At 41.4% G+C, this 19,414-nt stretch overlaps 1 protein-coding gene across 2 annotated transcripts in view; it reads right to left on the reverse strand.

The window, feature by feature from the left end:
• Window positions 1–9,535: 9,535 nt before the first annotated feature.
• G3BP1 (GTPase activating protein (SH3 domain) binding protein 1) overlaps window positions 9,536–19,414 on the reverse strand; it is a 9,976-nt gene continuing 97 nt past the window's right edge. Inside the window, exons 1-11 of one of the 2 annotated variants that reach the window (XM_009322631.1) lie at window positions 19,390–19,414; window positions 18,040–18,121; window positions 17,489–17,662; window positions 16,572–16,662; window positions 15,984–16,077; window positions 15,385–15,589; window positions 14,502–14,603; window positions 13,746–13,857; window positions 13,206–13,331; window positions 12,988–13,097; window positions 9,536–10,604 (exon numbers count right to left, since the gene is read on the reverse strand). The exon at window positions 19,390–19,414 is cut by the window's right edge and continues 97 nt beyond it. In XM_009322631.1, the coding sequence (XP_009320906.1) occupies window positions 10,398–10,604; window positions 12,988–13,097; window positions 13,206–13,331; window positions 13,746–13,857; window positions 14,502–14,603; window positions 15,385–15,589; window positions 15,984–16,077; window positions 16,572–16,662; window positions 17,489–17,662; window positions 18,040–18,121; window positions 19,390–19,414 (1,328 nt within the window). In that variant the 3' untranslated portion in view covers window positions 9,536–10,397. Of the gene's footprint in view, window positions 10,605–12,987; window positions 13,119–13,205; window positions 13,332–13,745; window positions 13,858–14,501; window positions 14,604–15,384; window positions 15,590–15,983; window positions 16,078–16,571; window positions 16,663–17,488; window positions 17,663–18,039; window positions 18,122–19,389 lie in introns of both variants that reach the window. The other variant, XM_009322630.1, reaches the window with a different exon arrangement.

Below are 19,414 nucleotides of genomic sequence, written 5' to 3' on the forward strand. Positions count from 1 at the left end.
AGTAATCATAACCATCAAGTCTAGCAAACCTAAGTTGCAGTCGTCATGCACTTTACTGCCAGGCTTCCAAGTAGAAATTGTAAGGGAGTCTTATGTTTGTGGTATTCCTGCTCCTGGGTCTATTACAGACAGGGTGCTGAAGCCCATCCTGGGATAGGATCGGCTCCCAGCAGTGCTGGAGATGGGTTAGCCAAGGTTTGACCCAGGCCATGCACAGGGAGAGTGCATGCACTGGGAACAGATTCAGCACAAGGGGATGCTGCCGCTTTGGGGTAAGGCTTCATATTGGCTCAACAATCCCATCAGCACTCAAAGCATCACTGCTGGGGCTTGCAGGCTGTGCTTAGTACTGGCACTACTCCTACCCATGGTAAGAAGCCAGCCACAAAAAGCACAAGGGAGAGAGACCTCAGCAGCTTCCCAAGAGCGGTAGCTCTCAGCAAGGAGAGAGAATACAAAACCCTACTACCTGTTCCCAGCCTGAGGTTCAAGTATGTCGGCACTTCCAGTATAAAATCATCCATCTTTTCCTGGGCATAGGTTGATACCACTATAAATAAGCCATCAGTCTGGCTTGAAATTAGCTTTTATTTATAGATTTGCCACTTGAATTGCCCAAGTAGCTTAAGCCAAACAAGGACACCCTCTTCACCTACCCAGGGAACTTGACTGAGCCTGGCTGGGGCACAAGGTACTGTCATTAACTACATGCTCTAGCTCAGAGCTGCAAGTGTGTCATTGCTATGGCAGGTGAGTCAAGCTTGGCACAAGCAGGGACAGGTAGAGCTGGCCTGGAGCTGCCAGGTCTGAGGCGCACAGAGCTCACAAGTAGCTTTTGCTGCTAAGGCTTTTAGGAAGCTGGTCCCAGGATCATTAGCACTGCAGCAAGCTGAAATCACCTTCCCCAGTGGGAGGACATGTCTGCTGTATTTAGGCACTTGGTCATACTGGGGCACTGCTGGGTTACTTGTCTGACAAAAACATAAATCAACCTTTAGGCTGCAGACCAGCTGAGCCAGCTGGCCTGGGTTGAGCACACCACAGAATTTGGGCACTAAACTACGGCTCAAGGTTCAAGCCTGAATCAACCTTGCAATGAAGACACCCTCACAGTCACAATTATAGTGGAGTCCTGATAGTAGTGTTGCTTAAACCAGAATTGCTGTCATAGCCCTGCAGAAATCAACAGGCTATGGCTTCCAACAACAGCAGAATTGGAGCTTGGGCTTCAGTATTTCTTGCTTGACACCTAATCCCCAAACACTGACCTTTATTGAACTAAACTATGCAATATTGAACAGATCGTGCCAAGGGCGGTGCCTTAGCCACCTCTCCTGGATATGTACTTACACATTTTTAAGAGTATCCTCATCACGGTTGCTTGTGATGGGCTAGAGAACCAACACACAAGCCCTTGAGGAGCAGGGCCAGCTCTGGAGCTTGTGATGTGCCACAGATGGACACAACTGTGGTGACCACAGCTTCTAGGCCAGCTCTGCTCCTCTGAGGCTGCAGCATTAGAAGTAAAGGAACCCTCTAAAAGTTCAGCTCCCTACCCAAGAGTAGAGTGGGGGCGGGGATCAGATGAGAAAGGAAGAGCACAGGAGCTTGTAGTACTTAGTCCTCACTGTAGTTAAGTGCAGTCACAATTGCAACCCCAGTCCACGTGGTCCTCCTGGGAGTTGAGGCTTTAAATACTGCTGCTTGTTCTATGAGGGATTGGAAGGAGAATTCACGAGGCTTGACTTGTCCCATGGAGGAAGAGGAATGGTACAGCATGGGCAGTGTCACCTCTAAAAACAAAGCTTGAGAAACCAGTGAATAGAGGACGTGGAGAAGGGGCAGTCTCTATAACAAAAATGGTGCTGGAAATGCTTCTCGCTGAACAACTGCGCACTAAGGTGGGGGACACCGGTACATCCTTCACAGGCAGGAGTATAATGAACAATCCTGGCAAGTCCTTGATCAGGTGCATGCCTCCACTTGCCATCAATCCCACTTTTTATCAGTAAAAAGAAAAACCACACCACTAATGAATTAAGCTATTGTTATATTCTCTCCTCACCATTTTAAGTAACCATGGCCAGTGCTATCGGTCACAGCAGCAGAGCTCAGCTCTACAAGAAGTGCTCAGCTAGAGGCTGACCCAACAAAATCTTAGCAGAAGGGAGCACAAGTTCCTTTACCTTATGCTTGCCTAGGCTGGGGAAACAACCGAACAAGGGCTTTGAAACACTCTGCTCCGCCTTTGCCTACACTGAACTTGTACTGTTTCCTTTCTGTCCCCCTCTTCCCACACCTGCTTGTGTTTCTGTCCAAAACACTTGCATTCTTCCAATTCCAGGGTTAGATCAGAAGTAAGCAGGGAAAATAAGCTCAGAAGCAACATGGATCAAGCTGACAAATCCCTAAGTTAACCTACTCAAAGTGCAGAACTGTAAAAACAGCACCTCCACCCCCAGGTTGGAGGTCCTCCAGCACCAAGCAGGGTTACTAAACTTGACAGGGCAGTTGAAAGACACATGCATTTCAAAACCATGATTGATACATCCCTCTTTAAATCAGGTCAAGACAGCAGGTTAGTTTGGGGATCTGTCAGCTTTGTGAGTATCCAAATTGGAATTTTGGGGAAATAAACATTAAGGCCCAAACAGTGATGTTATGTGAGAATTTGAGACAGGTATGTAATCCACCTTCCCCTCGCTGGGAAGAGCAATCTGTTGTGCTTGAACTCTGCCTTTGAGCTCCATCTTGCTGCTCACTGCAACGTCAGAGCATCTCACTGTACAGTCAGCACTGCACTCCCTGTGACTGGTGCGGTAGATCAGGAGACACAGGCCAACTCCAGAGGCATACGAGGTGACAGACACAGACTTTAAGGCACAAAGGCCAAGTGACTTAACTCACCACATGCATGTGGAATTAATTATCCTAAAAATGCACCGCCTGGAGCATCTCAAGCCTACTGTGAAATGGAATTCATATGCAAAAAGATAAGTTTGTGTGGTTCCCAAGTCTGGCCCTGACATACTGACAGCATTAATCATGGCCAGAGCTCGCCTCTTCTTTCACGGACTTGCTGAGCTGCAGGAAAGAGATGACTGTTTCAAAAGAACTGAAACAAAAGGCAATTGCGCTAAAAGCCATTCACACATGCGTTTGAGATACAGTAAAACTTCCGTGAATTAAGAGATCTATAGAGAGATGCAAAAATGAAGCAACACTCTAAGGACTTCACCCGAAAATGGCCTGACATGCGAAGGTCACAGTGCATTTCATCAGTTTACCACCCCTGCAGCATCGGTCAGCACCATTCTGGAAGCAGCCTTTGAATCCTGAAGATGCACAAGCCTGTCCCAAGCAGCTGTTTGTAACCACCCACCTGAGACTGAAAAAACAGCCATAAGCAGGCATAACATCGTTGTGGACAGTGACATTTTATGGACTGTGTTGTCTACTCACATTCCACCACAGTGTACAGCATATCATGCTTATTATATTAAAACTGAGATGAGGAGTAATTAAAAACTTACATGTAAGTGATATAAAAAGGAGGGGAGGACCCAGGAATTTCTCCCTTCCAACTATAAACGCACACCCATTTACATTGTTTTGTAAATGAATTTATCTTTAGAAGAACAATAAAAATACTTAAGATATTTCTGTTCAGGACAACCATTGCACATTTGGTCTTACTTTGGAGGGGAGATACAGGCACACACGCACAGCAGGAACACTTTCTAATTGAAAACATACAAAATAAATAGAAGTGGGAACAGTTCAGCACCTAGAGAGAATATTTTCCTTGTGTCCTTGATAATCATTGTCTCAGCTTCACAGAAGTATCCAACTCACTGGTCAAACCCCCAAAAACCTGGTATCTAGGAAGAACACCTCCCCAAAACTTTTGAGAAAAGCCTATTAAGTAGTGGCATTGTTTTGTCCTATTTTCTGTATCTCTCCCATCTGCAAGCCATTTGTATGAAGAAAATCTTTGTTTCCAGAGCTTGACTTACTAAAGCTCATTTGTTCCAAAATACAACAGCGCCTTGATACTGTTTATACCAGGGAGCCAAGGGCTCTGGCAAACGAGCTGGGCTGAGTTTAGCAGCCGCGGTGCAAGATGTTACTGGCTGGCCCACCCCCCCCCCAGAAGTCACTGTCCCCCACGGAGAGGGCAGTATCAGTCACCCTCCACTCTCTAGTGGAGCTCAGGGCAAAACCACGGGGTTTGTCAACACAGATCAAGACCTCAGCTGTGGGACAGACCCTCCCGCAAAGGGGCAAGACAAGACCCCTCTTGACACGCCCATCCATCAGAGCCCATTTATCAATGCTCTTTTGTAAATACTAAATCCAGATTTGAACTACTTTGGCAATATTTTTTTTGTGTGGTTGTTAAAAAAAATAAATCCTGATACAGGTATTTTCTCACACCTGTTCTTAATCAGGAGAGGACTGGCAACAAGGCCAGAGCATTTTCTTTTCAATCTTATTGAGACCTCAGAAGGAAGCAGTGGCATTAAAGCTGCCCCAGTTTAATCAACTCTTAAGCATAGGAAAAGAGAGGCAGCTGCTGTTAAGAGGACAAAACTCATCTCCCTTTAACTTCAAATAAGCTGCTTTAAAATAGGCATTTAAATAGTTCATATTCAGCTGGTTTCATTTTCTTCCTTGCAAGGTGGGTGCTAAAATACCAGCATCTTACAGGAGTTAATCATAAAAGTATTCACAGGTAAGAATTAGTCACTGGAGTTAAGGTAAGAAGGAAGAGTGAAGTGCTCTCCGAGTACCTCTACTGGTTCGTTAACAACACAAGCCTGAAAGAAAATAATGGAAAAAGTCAATGCTTACTAATTTTCATGCTACTCTCCCCTCAAGAACAGTGGAGGGACTAGAGAAACACAGACTACAAAGTGTGGTACCCGTACTTAAAACTTACGACCTAAAATTCTTCAAAAAGAATAAACTACCTTAATCATGAAGTACTTACATGTCTTCTCCCTACCCACCTTAAAAAGCAACCTCCCTGTCTTTTCTATATGAATTTATTATATATACATATATAAATATATACATACACAAAATTGGTATGGCCTTACACTCCATTTAAGGATATTTTGCTACATTGGTCAGAGTGCAAAGCAACTGCTTCCTTAAAAGCAGCATTTTTACATTACGATGAAAAACTTACACAATTTGCATGACCACACAGAAACAGTGGCAGATTATTTTTCTGGCTTGTAAAAAATTTTAAAACAGAAGTTCTATTTCAGCAGTTTGAAGATGGAATGTAAAGTTTCTGCTGTTCTATGTATATAAATATATTTATTGAATCATACATTCATGCTGATTCCAATAAAAAAAATAAAGATTTTTCTGAAATTCTCTCCATGGATTTTTAGTGCCAAGGTTCCATGCTGCAGCCCACGCTGCTGGTACATTTGTGCTAACGTAACATTTCATGAAAATAAGGCAAAAAGATCAGTTTTACTGTTAAGCCTTTTATTTTGAAGAATAATCTCTCCCATCTGTGACCTCCTGAGCTCCACCCCACAAAGGAATTCCTACAACAGCAGCAATATCAGCCTTGTAGCATGGAGAGAGCCATAGCGTTCAGACTTCTGAACTGCTCCTTATTGTTCCAGACTCCTGCAAGGCTAACAGTTAACCTTCCTTTCCCAGGATTCAAGATCAAGTCTAGGCAGCAGAAGCAAGTTTTCCACAAATGCGATCAAGAGGGACGCATCACATCTCTAGTCTGTATAAAACATCTCTAAGTTTCTCTGGTCTTTTGCACAGCAATGACAGGTACCCAAACAGAAAGTTCTGTTTGTGTTGTCTTTACAATACCCCGGATTTTAAAAAAAATCAGACACAAACGAACAGCAGCACGCTCCATAGAGCCAAACTATGCCTTAAATTCTCATGCAAGCTGAAACAGGTTCCGGCAAGGAGCTTAGCTGTTTGGGCCTAGGGTCCATATAAAAAAAAAAGTATTTCATATACTATTTTGCAAGCTACGACATGGCATTATTTATACACAGCCTTAAAATTCTTCGGTAGATGAACTGACCTTGGTACAGACACCCAAAATGACATTTCAGAATGTTAAAGGACTGCCACTCACACTGAATCTCAAAGATGGACATGATAAAGTATTTTTCCTTCCACTGCCAGGTGCTTTGTCAAGTTTAAAATATCATCAGTGGAACAGCAGATCCCACTTGGCTTGCAAGTGGCATTTTGTAACAGAAAATTAGAAGGGCAACATCCTGCCCTTCAAGCCTATCCTGAGAACACACCATTACTCTAAAATCTGCTGTCTTTAAGGAATGGTGGAGTTTGAAAGCATTTTACTCAATTGTTTCATGTCTCATAACCAGATAAGCAATTAACAAACCCCATCTTCCACACAACATGCAAACAAGATTATCAAGATCTTAGGAGAGCAGTTTTTCAAGTTACCAGCCAGGGTAAGAATGGTACTGCTGGGAAATGAAATAATCACCAAGATAATTACTTCCTGCTAAAGCATTCACAACTTCGGGAAACTGCTAGTGTGCCATGTGCTCATAGCCCCAGGCAGCAGCGTTTAAAGAAAGAGAAACAATTAAAAACCACATTTTGTTCAAAAAGATGATGTCCCTCCAAGAGATGCAGAATCAGCAGCTGCAGAGATCAACTCCAAATCTTCATTCCTGCACCCAGAGCCACCCTTTTCACCAAGGAAAGCGGACTCCCAGGTCTAAAGAGCAATCCTCCCATGTGACACTGCCGAAGAATGTTTCTCATTCAGATTCAAGTCAGAGCTCGCTGTTGCCACACAGCATGTTAGCACACAGGCTCAGTTTCCTGCTCCAGGAGTAAATCCTCTCTGCAAAGCCCTACTTCCAATAGCATGCTCACCACCTCCACGCTTCCCTGTGTGTGGCTAGTATATACCCAGCAACACTAGAGCTTCAGCTCTGAGCAAATTCTTCCTCAGAAAAGAGGAACCTGTAAAGAGGGCCCCGCAGAGCAAGCAAGTGATCCCAGCCTGAGTCCTCAACTGCAGAACAAACACCTGCAGTCCTGAACACACAAAAATTTCAGTCCAGCTTTACAAAACAGCTCCACGCAGGTCAGCCGGTACTTAAAAGTACTCCAGAAGGAGTTTCTCCCCACACAAGAAAAGGGGATAGCTAAGCCTAGTTAATTGCGCAATGCCCTTAACCAAAGAAAATGCAGCAAAGGCAGCATGGCTTCCAGTTCTGGTTCAGGCGGTACGAAATGTAAATGAAACAGTCTTATTTCTACTTGCCTTACACTGTTAAGATCAGTCAGATGAGGCCATATAACACTTAGTCATACGTGAAACGCCCATGCTTTCAGAAGGGCAGACCATTAAGGTACAAGGATCATTAAGGTTGTTCCCGACACTGTCCACATGGCTTGTGTGTGTGCAAAAGCAGCCTGTGACAGGTCTGACCAACTTGTCTCCACTTCCTACTGCCTGCAGAGCACTGGGACATCAAGAGCACTTCAGCAAACACCACCTCATTGTCTCCGTTAAAGCAGAGGTGCTAGCAGGGAGACACAGAGAGTCCTACTCATTTGAAACTTCCCTGTAGCATTTTCTTTCCAGAAAGAGTTAGACTACCTTAGTTATTAGAGGTTAGCCTTCTTGTAGCTGAGGCAAATAAAATCATGACTTCTTCATAGTCATCTTCACCATTAATGCATGCAAAGCATTGAAGACCTCAGAGAAGAGATATTGAGGTTTTATCGGCACAGTCAATGCAGAAATCAGAAGGGCTTGAGGCTACTAGAAAGTTTAAACAAAAAAGCCGATGTGACAACATTTTACAGCAGGTCTTTTCAGTATATGTTGTTATTAGCTAGTCACAGAACAACCAAAATGCAAACACTGAGAGTCACTCTACATTTTGTTCAAGATGCTGTCAACATAACTTGCTTTTGAAAAGTATTTCTTTACAAAACATTCCAAGAAAGTTTTATGTAAATATTTTATTTTGCCTGTCATCTTGGACATCACCACCACTTTCTGGGTCTTTTATTATTTAACATATTGAGAGTATGATTCATATGAAAAAAACAGGCATACACTTCACCTTATAGGCTTTGAAATTCTTCACTGACATTCCTCAGCTCTTGCTCAAGTCAGACGACAACGAGACAGAACTGTCCAACTCCCACTACAGAAATGGTGTTTCAGGCTTACGGGTGCTTTTGCAGATTTGGTTAAGAGCTATAAAAGCTTCTATTAGTAGCACTTTGATAAGTCTGAAGTGCAACCTGTTACTGCAGTTTTGGATTTAACATCAAGAACAGCAGAAACCCAACAGATGAAAAGAAAAAAGTCACAAACAACAAGGACAGAGTTCAGTGAAAGACTTCCATTGCACACCTCCACCTCATGGTCATTCCCAATACAAAAAAAAAAGCAGAAAGCTGTTTTAGTTCTTAGAAAAATACCAGTTACCACCACAAGAGGAAGCAGTATGTATTTCCAGTATGCTGGCTGTGAGAGCGCATACCACAGCTATTGCTGTCACACTTAGCTCTCCTCCGATTCATGAAGATATTTAAGTCTTCAGGAATAGATTGTAAGCAAGTCAATCTGAGAAACATTCATGAGGGAAGGGACAAATAGCGTAACACAACTCTGAAGATGAAGCTAAAATAAAACAGAAACCAAAACTCTACTGACATTTAGTATAACCAGGCTCAACTACTCAGTTTGGCAAGTAAAAGGCAAAAATTACTGTTCTGGAACAGGTAATACCTATCCGCCCTTTGGGCAAGGGCAGCTTTGCTCTAGCTTTAAAGCAAGCACGTGTCAAGAGATATATACTGCATATGCACAGCAGTTATGTTAATAAATCAAACAAACAGAAACAATGAACCCTGGCACATATAAGCAAACTTACTAAGCAGCTCTTTCATATTCCCAAGAGCTCTGAAAGGTCTGGTGTGGACTCAAAGCTGCCATTTTCATCCAGATGTTTAACACCACATATTACAGAAGTAATACTGCTTTGTGCAGTACAATCTTACAAGATCTTTGATTGAAATTACCCAGTTTTGTATTTTTTATTTTCAGTTTCATCTTCTTTCAGAGGCAGTGGAGAGCGTTCAACATTTTTTAATACCAGGACAGACAGGCACCTTCTGTACTTCCAACAAAAATGCCATCTATCCACTTCAGGTCTGGCAGAAGGAGGGGATGAAATTAATGCCTAAACTGCAAAAATAACTCTATTACATAGAGTAGTTTGAACTGTAAAGGATGTGACAGAAGTACTTCTGCTTTAGTTCTACTTTTGCAACATTCGTAATGGGGCCTGCCCGGTCTCAAATCAAAGTTATTAAATTCTGCATCCAAAAAGTACTTGTTTTCAATTATTTAAATGCAGCCAAACTGATGAACAGAAGGTGTTAAAAACTTCAGCTATAACCACCTCTACCTAGTAAACCTAGTGACTCAAGGAAGAACCTCTTCCCCTTGGAAAAACTCCAACATACTCTTGACTTGATAAAGCAAATCTAGACCTTTTTTATTTTTTTTTTTAAACAATTTGCCAAGACTGGAATGAGAGATAAATAGAAGGCACAACAATTTTGCTTTTTTTATACAAATACAAACTAAACATGAAAAAAACTCCCTATTTCAATAAAAAATTTCACAAGTTCAGGAAAAGTGTTTTAAGAGTCAAGTTCTAGACATTTAAAACCTATCCCACAATCCAAAATTTTTAAGTGGTAAAACAGTAGTTCGAATTCCTTTCCGTGATCATGTATCAAAAGAAAAAAGATTCTACGGATACCCATTATTCCACTTTTACAGCGCCACAAAGAGAAAGGTGAATGTCAATTTTTCAAGTGGCAAGATCTCCAGACCAGAGGATGTTCGTATGACCCTCAAAGGATAAATTGATAGTTTTGTTTTTCTGCCCTCGAAATACTTGCCAAGTACTATATTATCCTACAGGCTCTTGAACGCATGCACGTGAAATATTATTCCATTGACTGAAATGCACCCAAATTCAGTAGAAAGGGGGGAGGAAAAAAGAAAAAGAAAAAAATAAGAGACATTCCTTTAGGAAAGACCACTGGTACCAAAAAAATCCAGTCCATAAGTTTGAGGTGAACAAGAAAATTCAGTTCTTTTTAAAATCCACTTTTCCTAAAACGTTGTTCCACAAAGCTGGAATCTGGGACAAGGACTAGAAAAAAATAATCACAAAACCATAACACAAACAAAAAGGGGCCAAAATAGTATCAAACGTAGCAGTCTATACAGGCTAGGGCCACATTCCAAGATACCCAAGGCTGAAATTCACAAATCTGCAGGAAAAAGGGTTTGCGCCACCATGTCAACATCCGTGATGCATTCACTGGCGTTGCCCGATCCCCCTTCCAGCTCCAAATCCTGGCTTCTGGGACATTCCTCCACGTGGAGGCCCTCGAATCCCACCTCCCAGCCCCCCACGAGTGCCTCCAGGTCCACGTGGTCTGTTATCTCTGCGGTCACCCTCCCTGGCAGCTCGTGTTTTCTTCTCCTCCACATTCAGGCGCACCTCTCCCCTGAACATGATGGGCTGCAACAAAAGCAGAAAAGGTACTGTCATTAGTGACTCACCAGTAACTCTTCAATGTCAAGCAGATTTCTGCAACCTTGTCTCATATCCTCCTCTCCATGAAAGCAAATTAAAGTGTTTTATGATTGGTTACTAGAAAATGGCAATAGTCAAACTATGCACCTAGTCATGTGCTTTACTGGAGAGGATATAAAAAAAGATGTGAAAGAGTAACTCTTGAAAAGCAATCTCAGGCTTAACACTGAGCATTCTGAGACCTTTTAGAAAAGGAATTGAACTATTAGCAGTAACCTACTTTCATTAATACGTGGCAATTCACGGTCTACCACCACGCAGAGTCCCAGTGGATTTTTCTTATGGCAAGAAGAACGTCAAATCCTCTCTGCCACCTTGCTATACAGGCCAGTGAAGTCTTTCACTTAAGTCAAGCTCAATTCGAACTGAGAGGAGCAGGACTGCAACATCCCACAAACCTCACTGCAGACAAAGTTGAAGTCTGCAAGAATCCGAGAACTACAGGAATAAGGACTCGTTTGTTCCAAATTATTCCTGCAGTTGCATAACAAACAATAAAGTGAAAAATATGATCTATCGTTAGCACAGGCACAATGCTTTCTCAAACGGAAAGACTAGCCATTCACTTCTACAGAACTGACCATAGAAGTAGAACAAATCTAAGGATGAAGCACATTGCCCTCCTCTAGCCATCAGCTGTGCTGGACAAAAAGATCAAAGCATCATGTTACAGCCTTATTACCGACTCCAGTGTAAACTCCCACATTTCACACCAGGCAGCAGACATCAGGTTTAGCTTCACTGCCTAACAGTCTACCAAAGCCTTTTAAACTCATTTATAGCAAAGCTTATCCTGAAAAAAGTCCTGCTGTTTCAGGACATATGTTTGCTCAAAGCACTGGGCCCATTTGCAAAACAATTCACACAGTGCATACTACAAATAGAATTTAGTGCTGTTCAAAGCAGGGTAGATGTGTTAAACTGCTTTTACAGGACTGAAGTCTATATTAAAAAAAAAAAAATCTTACTTCAGAAAACCATGCCCATCCATTATAAATTTAAGCATTTACATAGGCTTGCAGAAAAGATACTTTGCATGCACCAGCTTTGAAAGCTTATTACACATTCAAAGTCTAACTTGGAAGCATGCACTCTCTTCTCTGGCCCCAGTTACAGAGTGGCACAGTTGAACAAGTAAATAAAGGCCACAAATCCCTCAGCTGAGTGTGCCTTTGGCATTCCCTGGACATGAAATCTGGCACTCAGCTCTTTGCTACCTCTCCCACTGCAAGAGAACTCCCGAGTGAACATTTCTAGTTTGTTTCAGCAAAAACTCAAACATGCAAATTTAAGTCACTGCTGAAGGTGTTCACATAGTGCTTGCAGCTAAGAAATGGCTGGAGGACCCACTGTCACTGTACTACTTGTTCCCACACCAATTCAGGCCAAAGTCAGCCAGATTTATTCAACCTACTTTTAGCACTGGTTTCAAATCACCTGTTTTAGACTTTACCCTAGACCACATTGGAACTGCTCAGCCCACAATAGTAGAAAAAAACTTAAGGAAGCAACTCTCTATCAGCATTCCAATCTCGAATCACCAGCTCCCTTTAAGAGCTTCTAGGGCTGCTGGGCTTCATACTCACTAACTCATCGAGCATTGCCACAAATGCTGCTGGCATCCCACAGCTCAACTCAGACCAAATCTCAAGGCTTAAAAGTCTGCACACAAGCTACCTTTCAATTTAAGAACAGAAATATGCTGGCAATACTGCTGTACAGTAAGGAAGTAAACAAGAAAAGATGTCCCTGTCTGGTGAAAAGCTGGGCTGTAAGCAAGTACACTGCACAGCTGTTACCGTGCATCCAGATTCGTTTCCTACCACCACACCGTACAGTCGTGGGGTGCACATTTTGCATTAGCAATCACTAACGAGCTGAGCAGGTACCTCCTGCCTTTGTTCGCAGAAATTCTTTTCAACCTGCACACTAGTATAGCTTCTCCCTTTCAACCTCTTCGACAACCAAGATTCTACTTGTCCATAGGGTCAGACTCTCTCTACCTTGCCCTCCTGAAAGCTTTTTACCTGCTTCCTGTGTAGAGCTTAGCAGCTTCCCATTGGAAAAAGGCTCTATAATGAATAAATTCATGTTCACCTATGCTGTTACAAGCTACTTCAATGACAAAAGATTCAATCTGTACAAATGCTGCACAAGTCTTGGTAATAGGAGGGAAAGACATCCCACCTACTTTACGATGCTTAAGAAAGGGCAAAGGGACTAAGTAAAATCTTTTCTTGTTAGAGTAATCTGAAAAATATTGCCTGGTATTAACAGACCAAAAACCACTGACTAGAAGGTTATTTACCCTGCTGCTAAGGATCTTCTGAACTGGTTCAGGATCATCAAACACCACAAACCCAAAATTGGGAAGCTTTCCACCACTGTTGATGCGGAGTTCAACAACATTGCCATAGCCTGCAAGAGAAAAGCCAAGTTCTTGGGTCATACATTAGAATGCCCTGTTGACCACGCTTATGGCTGTAACCCCCAAACCCTGAGAGTACAGCAAAGCAACTAACTTACTTTGGAAAAAGTCTTTAAGTTCAGTTTTATCCACATCATGGGGAAGGTTCCCAACAAACAGCTGATGACTGTCTGGGTATCTCACAATCCGTCTAGTTTCCACATCGCCTTGTTCACCCTCACGAACTTGAACAGAAAAGTAAAATTTGTTTAAGAAAAGCCAGTCCCCACAACAAACAAAAAACCCCACCAAGCCATGGTCAGAATTAGCACCTTATAAAAGAACCAGAATTCACACTCTATTTATTCATTCATATGTAAAAGAGGTAAGCATTTATACTAGCAAGTTTGTAACTGTTTGCTTTTTATCACCTGACTGAAGCCAGACACTTGAGTGGAAACCTAGATACTTCAACAGAATGATAGTGAAATTCAGCTCTAAAGCTTGCCAGACATTCAGACCAAGACAATTCATATCCACAAAAGTAGAAGTTCACTTACTGACAAAATTAATGAGATTTTAAAAGCTTTAATCATCATATTGCTTCCCCAAAACCATTAAACAGCAGAAAACAGTTCGCGCTCTGTAGCTTCTCTTACTTGGTCTAGGACCCCTCTGTGGTGGGATGCTTGTTCGTTGCTCCCTCACTCGCTGATCCCTCTGAGGTCTCTGAGGTGGGGTCTGAGATTCAGGCTTTGCCTCAGGGCGGGGCTGCATAAATTCAAAGAGGAGTTAACAGGAAAGAATCAGACATTAGGGTAGCTGAACAGTAGGGTTCAGCTTGTAAGAGCTCACTATCAAGTTGTTGATAAAGTAACTTGAAAGTACAGGGAAAAAAATCATAGTTCTTTCCACCTGTGACTAAAATGCGTGTTAGCTCATGTTGGGTTATACACTAAAAGCAAACACGTCACTTGACTAAGTTAGAATTTCAAAGTCACCCCATTCACAGTTATATACAATAAAGTGTCTGCCCAAAGTGCAGTGGCAGTTACACAGCTAGATTGTATTACATAAACTCATTCATGACAAAATGTCATTCATGAATAGGCAGCGGACAAAAATTAGAGAAGTTGCCTCTTTTGTTAAGAGGGTGCAATCATTCTAGATGGCAGATACATCCAGCACTCACATGAACATTCTCTGTTTTTCCTCCATGAGAAACAATTCCTTTTCAACCCAAAAGCCAAGGAATAACATTTTCATGAAGTCTATCATGAAACATTGAATTTGAAAGTCTCTGGAGTCTCTGAGAATGCAGATTAAAAGCAAGTAGATTTCACCATATTTTTTCCCACCTCAGTTTACTGTCAGTCAGTTTAGCACTTAAACTTCTCTAGGTGCTGGATTCCTACCTGTGAGACCGGTACTTTCACAACATGAGGTGGTATTCCTGATACTGGAACAGCTCCACTGGGAGGGAGGTTCTTACTGGTTACCGATGCCCAGGAAAATGTCTGGAAAAAAAAACAAACCCTGTAACTCAACTCCAGATGCTTTTATCCTTCTGAAACATATTCCTGATAGTACAGCTAACCGACCCAGGATAATAGTAACAAATTTTAACCTGTACTTGAAATTCTAGATCCAGCCACTAGCAGTTTACCCACAACTTCCTTCAAATCATTTCAATTCAAGAGAGACTTAGTGTAATGACAATGGAGTCACACTTCCACCCTATTTCTAAATTCTACATAGAGTTGAAATAGGACACAGCAGCGACCTAAGACCAAGTATCACATCAAGGTTAACCAAGGTATTGGTTTCCTGAGTACCCATTTCTCCACTTTTGCCTCCCTTAACGCTGAAGAGTAACAAAAATCCCCCAGGTAGAAATAAAGTCGCATTTCACCCATTTTCCTGATTCAGCATGTTGGCTGCAGTCTATAAACAGAGCTGCTAAGATTCTGAACAAATAAAGAATCTGAGCCTCTCACTGTTGCCACAGTTCCCACACCTACCAAACATATAAAGCCTTACCTCAGCTCCTGGTATTTTAACCAACTAGTTACTAGCTAGAATTTCAACTACTTGTTATTGCATAGTAACTAATGGGAAGGAGGCAACCGGTCATGAGAAGAGTAATTTGGGCAGTGGGGGGAAAATTACAAAGCATTTAAACACTTCTAATTCCAGATATTTTTCCTCTTCCAGAGATAGGATCATGCTCTGTAAAACAGAGTCAAACATACTGATGAAACCACCACACCACAGAAAAGAGCCATCCACTGTCATTACCCTGGAGTCCTCTTGCACTGCAGGAGCTGGATCAGCAGGAGCTGGAGAAGGACTCTTTTCCACAGTCTCTTCTGGAGCCGACTCCTCTAATACCGGCTCAGATTTTTCTTCCTGCACCTCTGGTTCAGGCTCCTGTTCAGGTTCTGGCTCTGGCTCAGGCTCTGCCTCTGCAGCCGTCTCTTCCAGATGTTCCTCAATGTCATTGCTATTAGACAGCATCACAAACAGCAAAAAAAAAAAAAGAGGTGGTATTGTATTTGATTCTATTACTAGGTGGTAAGGAATGCTACTTGTCCAATACAGAAGTCAGGCACATCATGTTCGAGAGGAAGAACAAGGCTAATCTGTACAAATAATGCCACATTGCACAGGGATCCAAGTTTCGCATTGTTAAACTATAGCGCAGCAAAAGCATTACATCTACTGAAAATCCAGAGTCTGCACTCAGCCTAACAGCACTTTGGTTTCAGCTGCCCAATAAACAGAAATCTATTGACTGTCAAAGAGGAAAATCATGAGTACCAATAAATTCAGTTGACCTGTTCTACAGGCAGTCTATATTACACAACATCTGACTTCATCTAATAAGATATTATTACCTGACAGCCTGCTCATAATAAGCACCAGTATCATCAGGAACAGCCTCAGGTGTCTGCTGTCTTTCTTCAGGTTCCTCCCCTTCCTCCTCTGATTCTAAATGAAGTTAGAGAAGGAAAAAATACACCACACACATCTTTAGTACTCTGTTCCAACGCAAGGCATCTTCCACAACATGCAGGTGAAGTCTCCACTGAAGAGCACACGGGAAGCACTATCAAGATGTGACATGGAACAGACATTTCCTTATACTTCTGCTATCACTTCGGTTACTCAGTTTTGACGAAGGTCAAACAACTTGTTCCACATACTTCAGAGAAGCAGATTTATAGCCTACAAATCTGACTGCTAAAATAAGTCTTACAATTCTTTTAATAGAAACAGAATATGCCCGAAAAATAAAAATCATCTGCACGTCACAACTCCTTGCTGGAACGCAAAGAAGCTACAGGCAAGGAAAAAACCTAGAAGATGAAGCTTAATGCTCATCTGCCTTCTCCAGCCAGATTTCCTCTAGTCTGGGAATGGAGTGTTGATATAGACCCAGAAACAAATACCAGCAGAACCATCCAAAAATTCCTGCTACTTACCCTCTGGAGGCTCAGTGTCAGAGTCCCCAAAAACCTCATCTTGGTAGCGGAAGATGTCATTGTGGACATAAAACTTGTTTGCGACAGAACCCTAGAAGCAAATCAAAGGGAGTAACCAATTTAGTTACACAGAATGCAGTAATGTAAAAACTGAAATAATGAGAAAACAAGAACAAATTGAGCAAATCATCTTTCCCACATAAGATTAATCCAAACTTGCCTCCATCAACAAAATGTGTGTAATTCAGGAGAAAAAAAGAAACATATCATACTAGCAAGTCAAGTATGCACGGAACAATGGGAAAACTTGTATTAGTGCTTTTAATTCCAATAGCTCACAACACTGAGAAAGTAGGAGTGAGAACTTTCTGGGGTCTAAAGTATCAATTCTTAGCTCCAAGTCAAACTGAAAAATAAAGCGATCTTGCAATAATCCTTTTTCCACTATCATTTTCAGTTATGTGAACTGTTTTGTTCAAAAAAGGTGTCTATTTAAAAAGCCACCTAAAATGCTAAGTCAGCACTTTATACAACAAGAAAGTCTGGAACCCACATCTTCAAATGACAGGAAGTATTTTCCACTTTCTACTAGTTCTTTTCAGTAAGAGGACCAGTTGCTAGGAGGGCAAATCAAAGATAAAATAACTTTAAAATGCTTAAGAAAAAATATGCATAGCACATACCTAGTAGCCAAAAGTTAGGATATTTACAACTGTAATTATGATATCCAAGATTAACATATGAACATAGAGAAGTAGCGTAATATCCTAAGGAATCTGCAGAACATTACTGCTGAATTTTGTGGCAAACTGCTTTCCCAGTCTAACCCTTCAGATTCCAACACTGAACCAGACAAGCCTCGTTAATCCTGACATATTAGAAGCACTATAACAACACTAGCACTCAATACAGCATACCTCAGGTGCAAGTACAAATGTTTGCATGAATCTGCGCACGGGCTGCATGTTATTGGAGAGCTCTCCCATCACCTGGACTACAACACCATCATTGAGAGTAGCATGGGCATCCACATGACGAATCTTTGTGTGGCAATCCTTGAAGTTTAATGACAGCACCTTCTTGTGGATATCCTATGAAAGAACGGTATACAGATTACACTGCAGAAGCCATTACTGCTAAGTTGCTTTCGAAGAAAGCAAAGACGTAAAACACTGTTTCAGAATATATTCCCAAACTCTAGAGAGAAAGCTTGGCAGCATGCTCTTTAAGTTTGCTTTGCAAGCTATTTTACATTATGAACTTTATTAAAGGGAGCATATCTTGCCTAACTATCACTGTTTACAGCTACATAGTTTTTTTGAGTTTTTTTTGTTTTGGTTTGTTGTTTTTTTTTCCCTTCAGAAAGCACTTGGACAAAGGGGGATGAATCATAGCTGGATATGTGTGCCTCTTATCAACCACAAAGGTGACAAAAAAGAAGAAAAGAACAGTAAGTTTAAGTACTTACAGATTGCCCATAGACTGCGTCAGCTGGTTTTCCATTGGAATCCAAGCCACCATGGACATAGGAAGAGTTCTTTCCATAAAACCTGTTGGAAAGAAATATCTTAACACTAAGCTTTGTTATGTAAGAACATCGAGCCTCTACATTAGAGTGCACTATGAATAATATACTCTCAAGCAAGTTTTCTGTCTTAATTATTGGAATACAGCCATACATTTGCATAATTCTGTTAGCGATTTCAAAATCAACGTTAGCGATGATCAAAGAGGAAAACACAAAGTTCTCCTGTGTAAGCTGTAGAGTTAAGATATGTCAGATACCCAAGCACCAACAGCCAAAACCAAAGTCTCGTGGGAGCTAGATGATCCAATCCCATTCTCCCCTTTCTGTACAAGGTCCCTAAAGCAACATAGTACCCTGAACACCCAGGATGCTGAAGGCTTCCACTCAAGTTCTAGTTTAAAGTTTGAACAAGGAGCAAAGGTACTTTTTTGTTCATCTACAGTAAAGAAAGTACTGCAGGTAAATCTCCCATTTTATAACTGAGGGATTACAAGCTAAAATGTCAAACATCATGGGACTGCATTCTGCTGGCAGGTAAAAGAACTGAATTCCACAGCACACTGTAAACTTTCCTCTGACCCAAATGGACAAGGTCAGCTGTCCACCTAAATGCAGAAATACTCTGAATAAGCGTTCCTGAGATTGGAAGAAGGAAGGTTTCAGAAATCACTTGTCTAGCTACTCAAAGCACAGCAAAACAAAGTATATCTTAAAAAATGAGGTTACTTCTAGCAATGTAGGATACCTGTCAAATCAAACAGGACCAATTTGTTTAGATAACAGATTGTAGTTTGCTGCACCTTCATAATTTCTGATTTTCCTTTAAAAAAGAGCTGCTGGTATGACTGAGACATACCAATATACAAGCATACACTATTTTCAATGTTTTTCCTCTAGTCAGGGGGCATTGTATCAAGACAGACTACAAAAAGGCTTAACTAAATAACATTTATCCAACTTTGATTTATATTAATTCCAACTAGAAGTAGCAAGCAACACACTTTTGATTTACATTTTTTCTTTTTTGCTTAGAATACATGTATAGCAGCATTTCAGTAACAACCAGAACACATATTTAAAGAATTCCTGTAATCTTTATTTTCCATGTTTTAACCCAGCTGATCAAAACTGAAAGCAAATTATACCCAGAGTCTGTCTTGAGTAAATCAGATTTTTGAACATCCAAATTCAGCAAGCCAAGACGTGGTAATAAGCTTATTCCCCAATTCTAGCATACAAATTAAGAAATTCACACAGAAAAACAGATCATAAAGTGAAACAGAGCTTTACCTGTGCAAATAGTCAGGTGCTTGGT

This window comes from Pygoscelis adeliae, unplaced genomic scaffold, assembly GCF_000699105.1.
Source record: "Pygoscelis adeliae isolate BGI_AS28 unplaced genomic scaffold, ASM69910v1 Scaffold34, whole genome shotgun sequence".
NCBI classification, from domain to species: Eukaryota; Metazoa; Chordata; class Aves; order Sphenisciformes; family Spheniscidae; genus Pygoscelis; species Pygoscelis adeliae.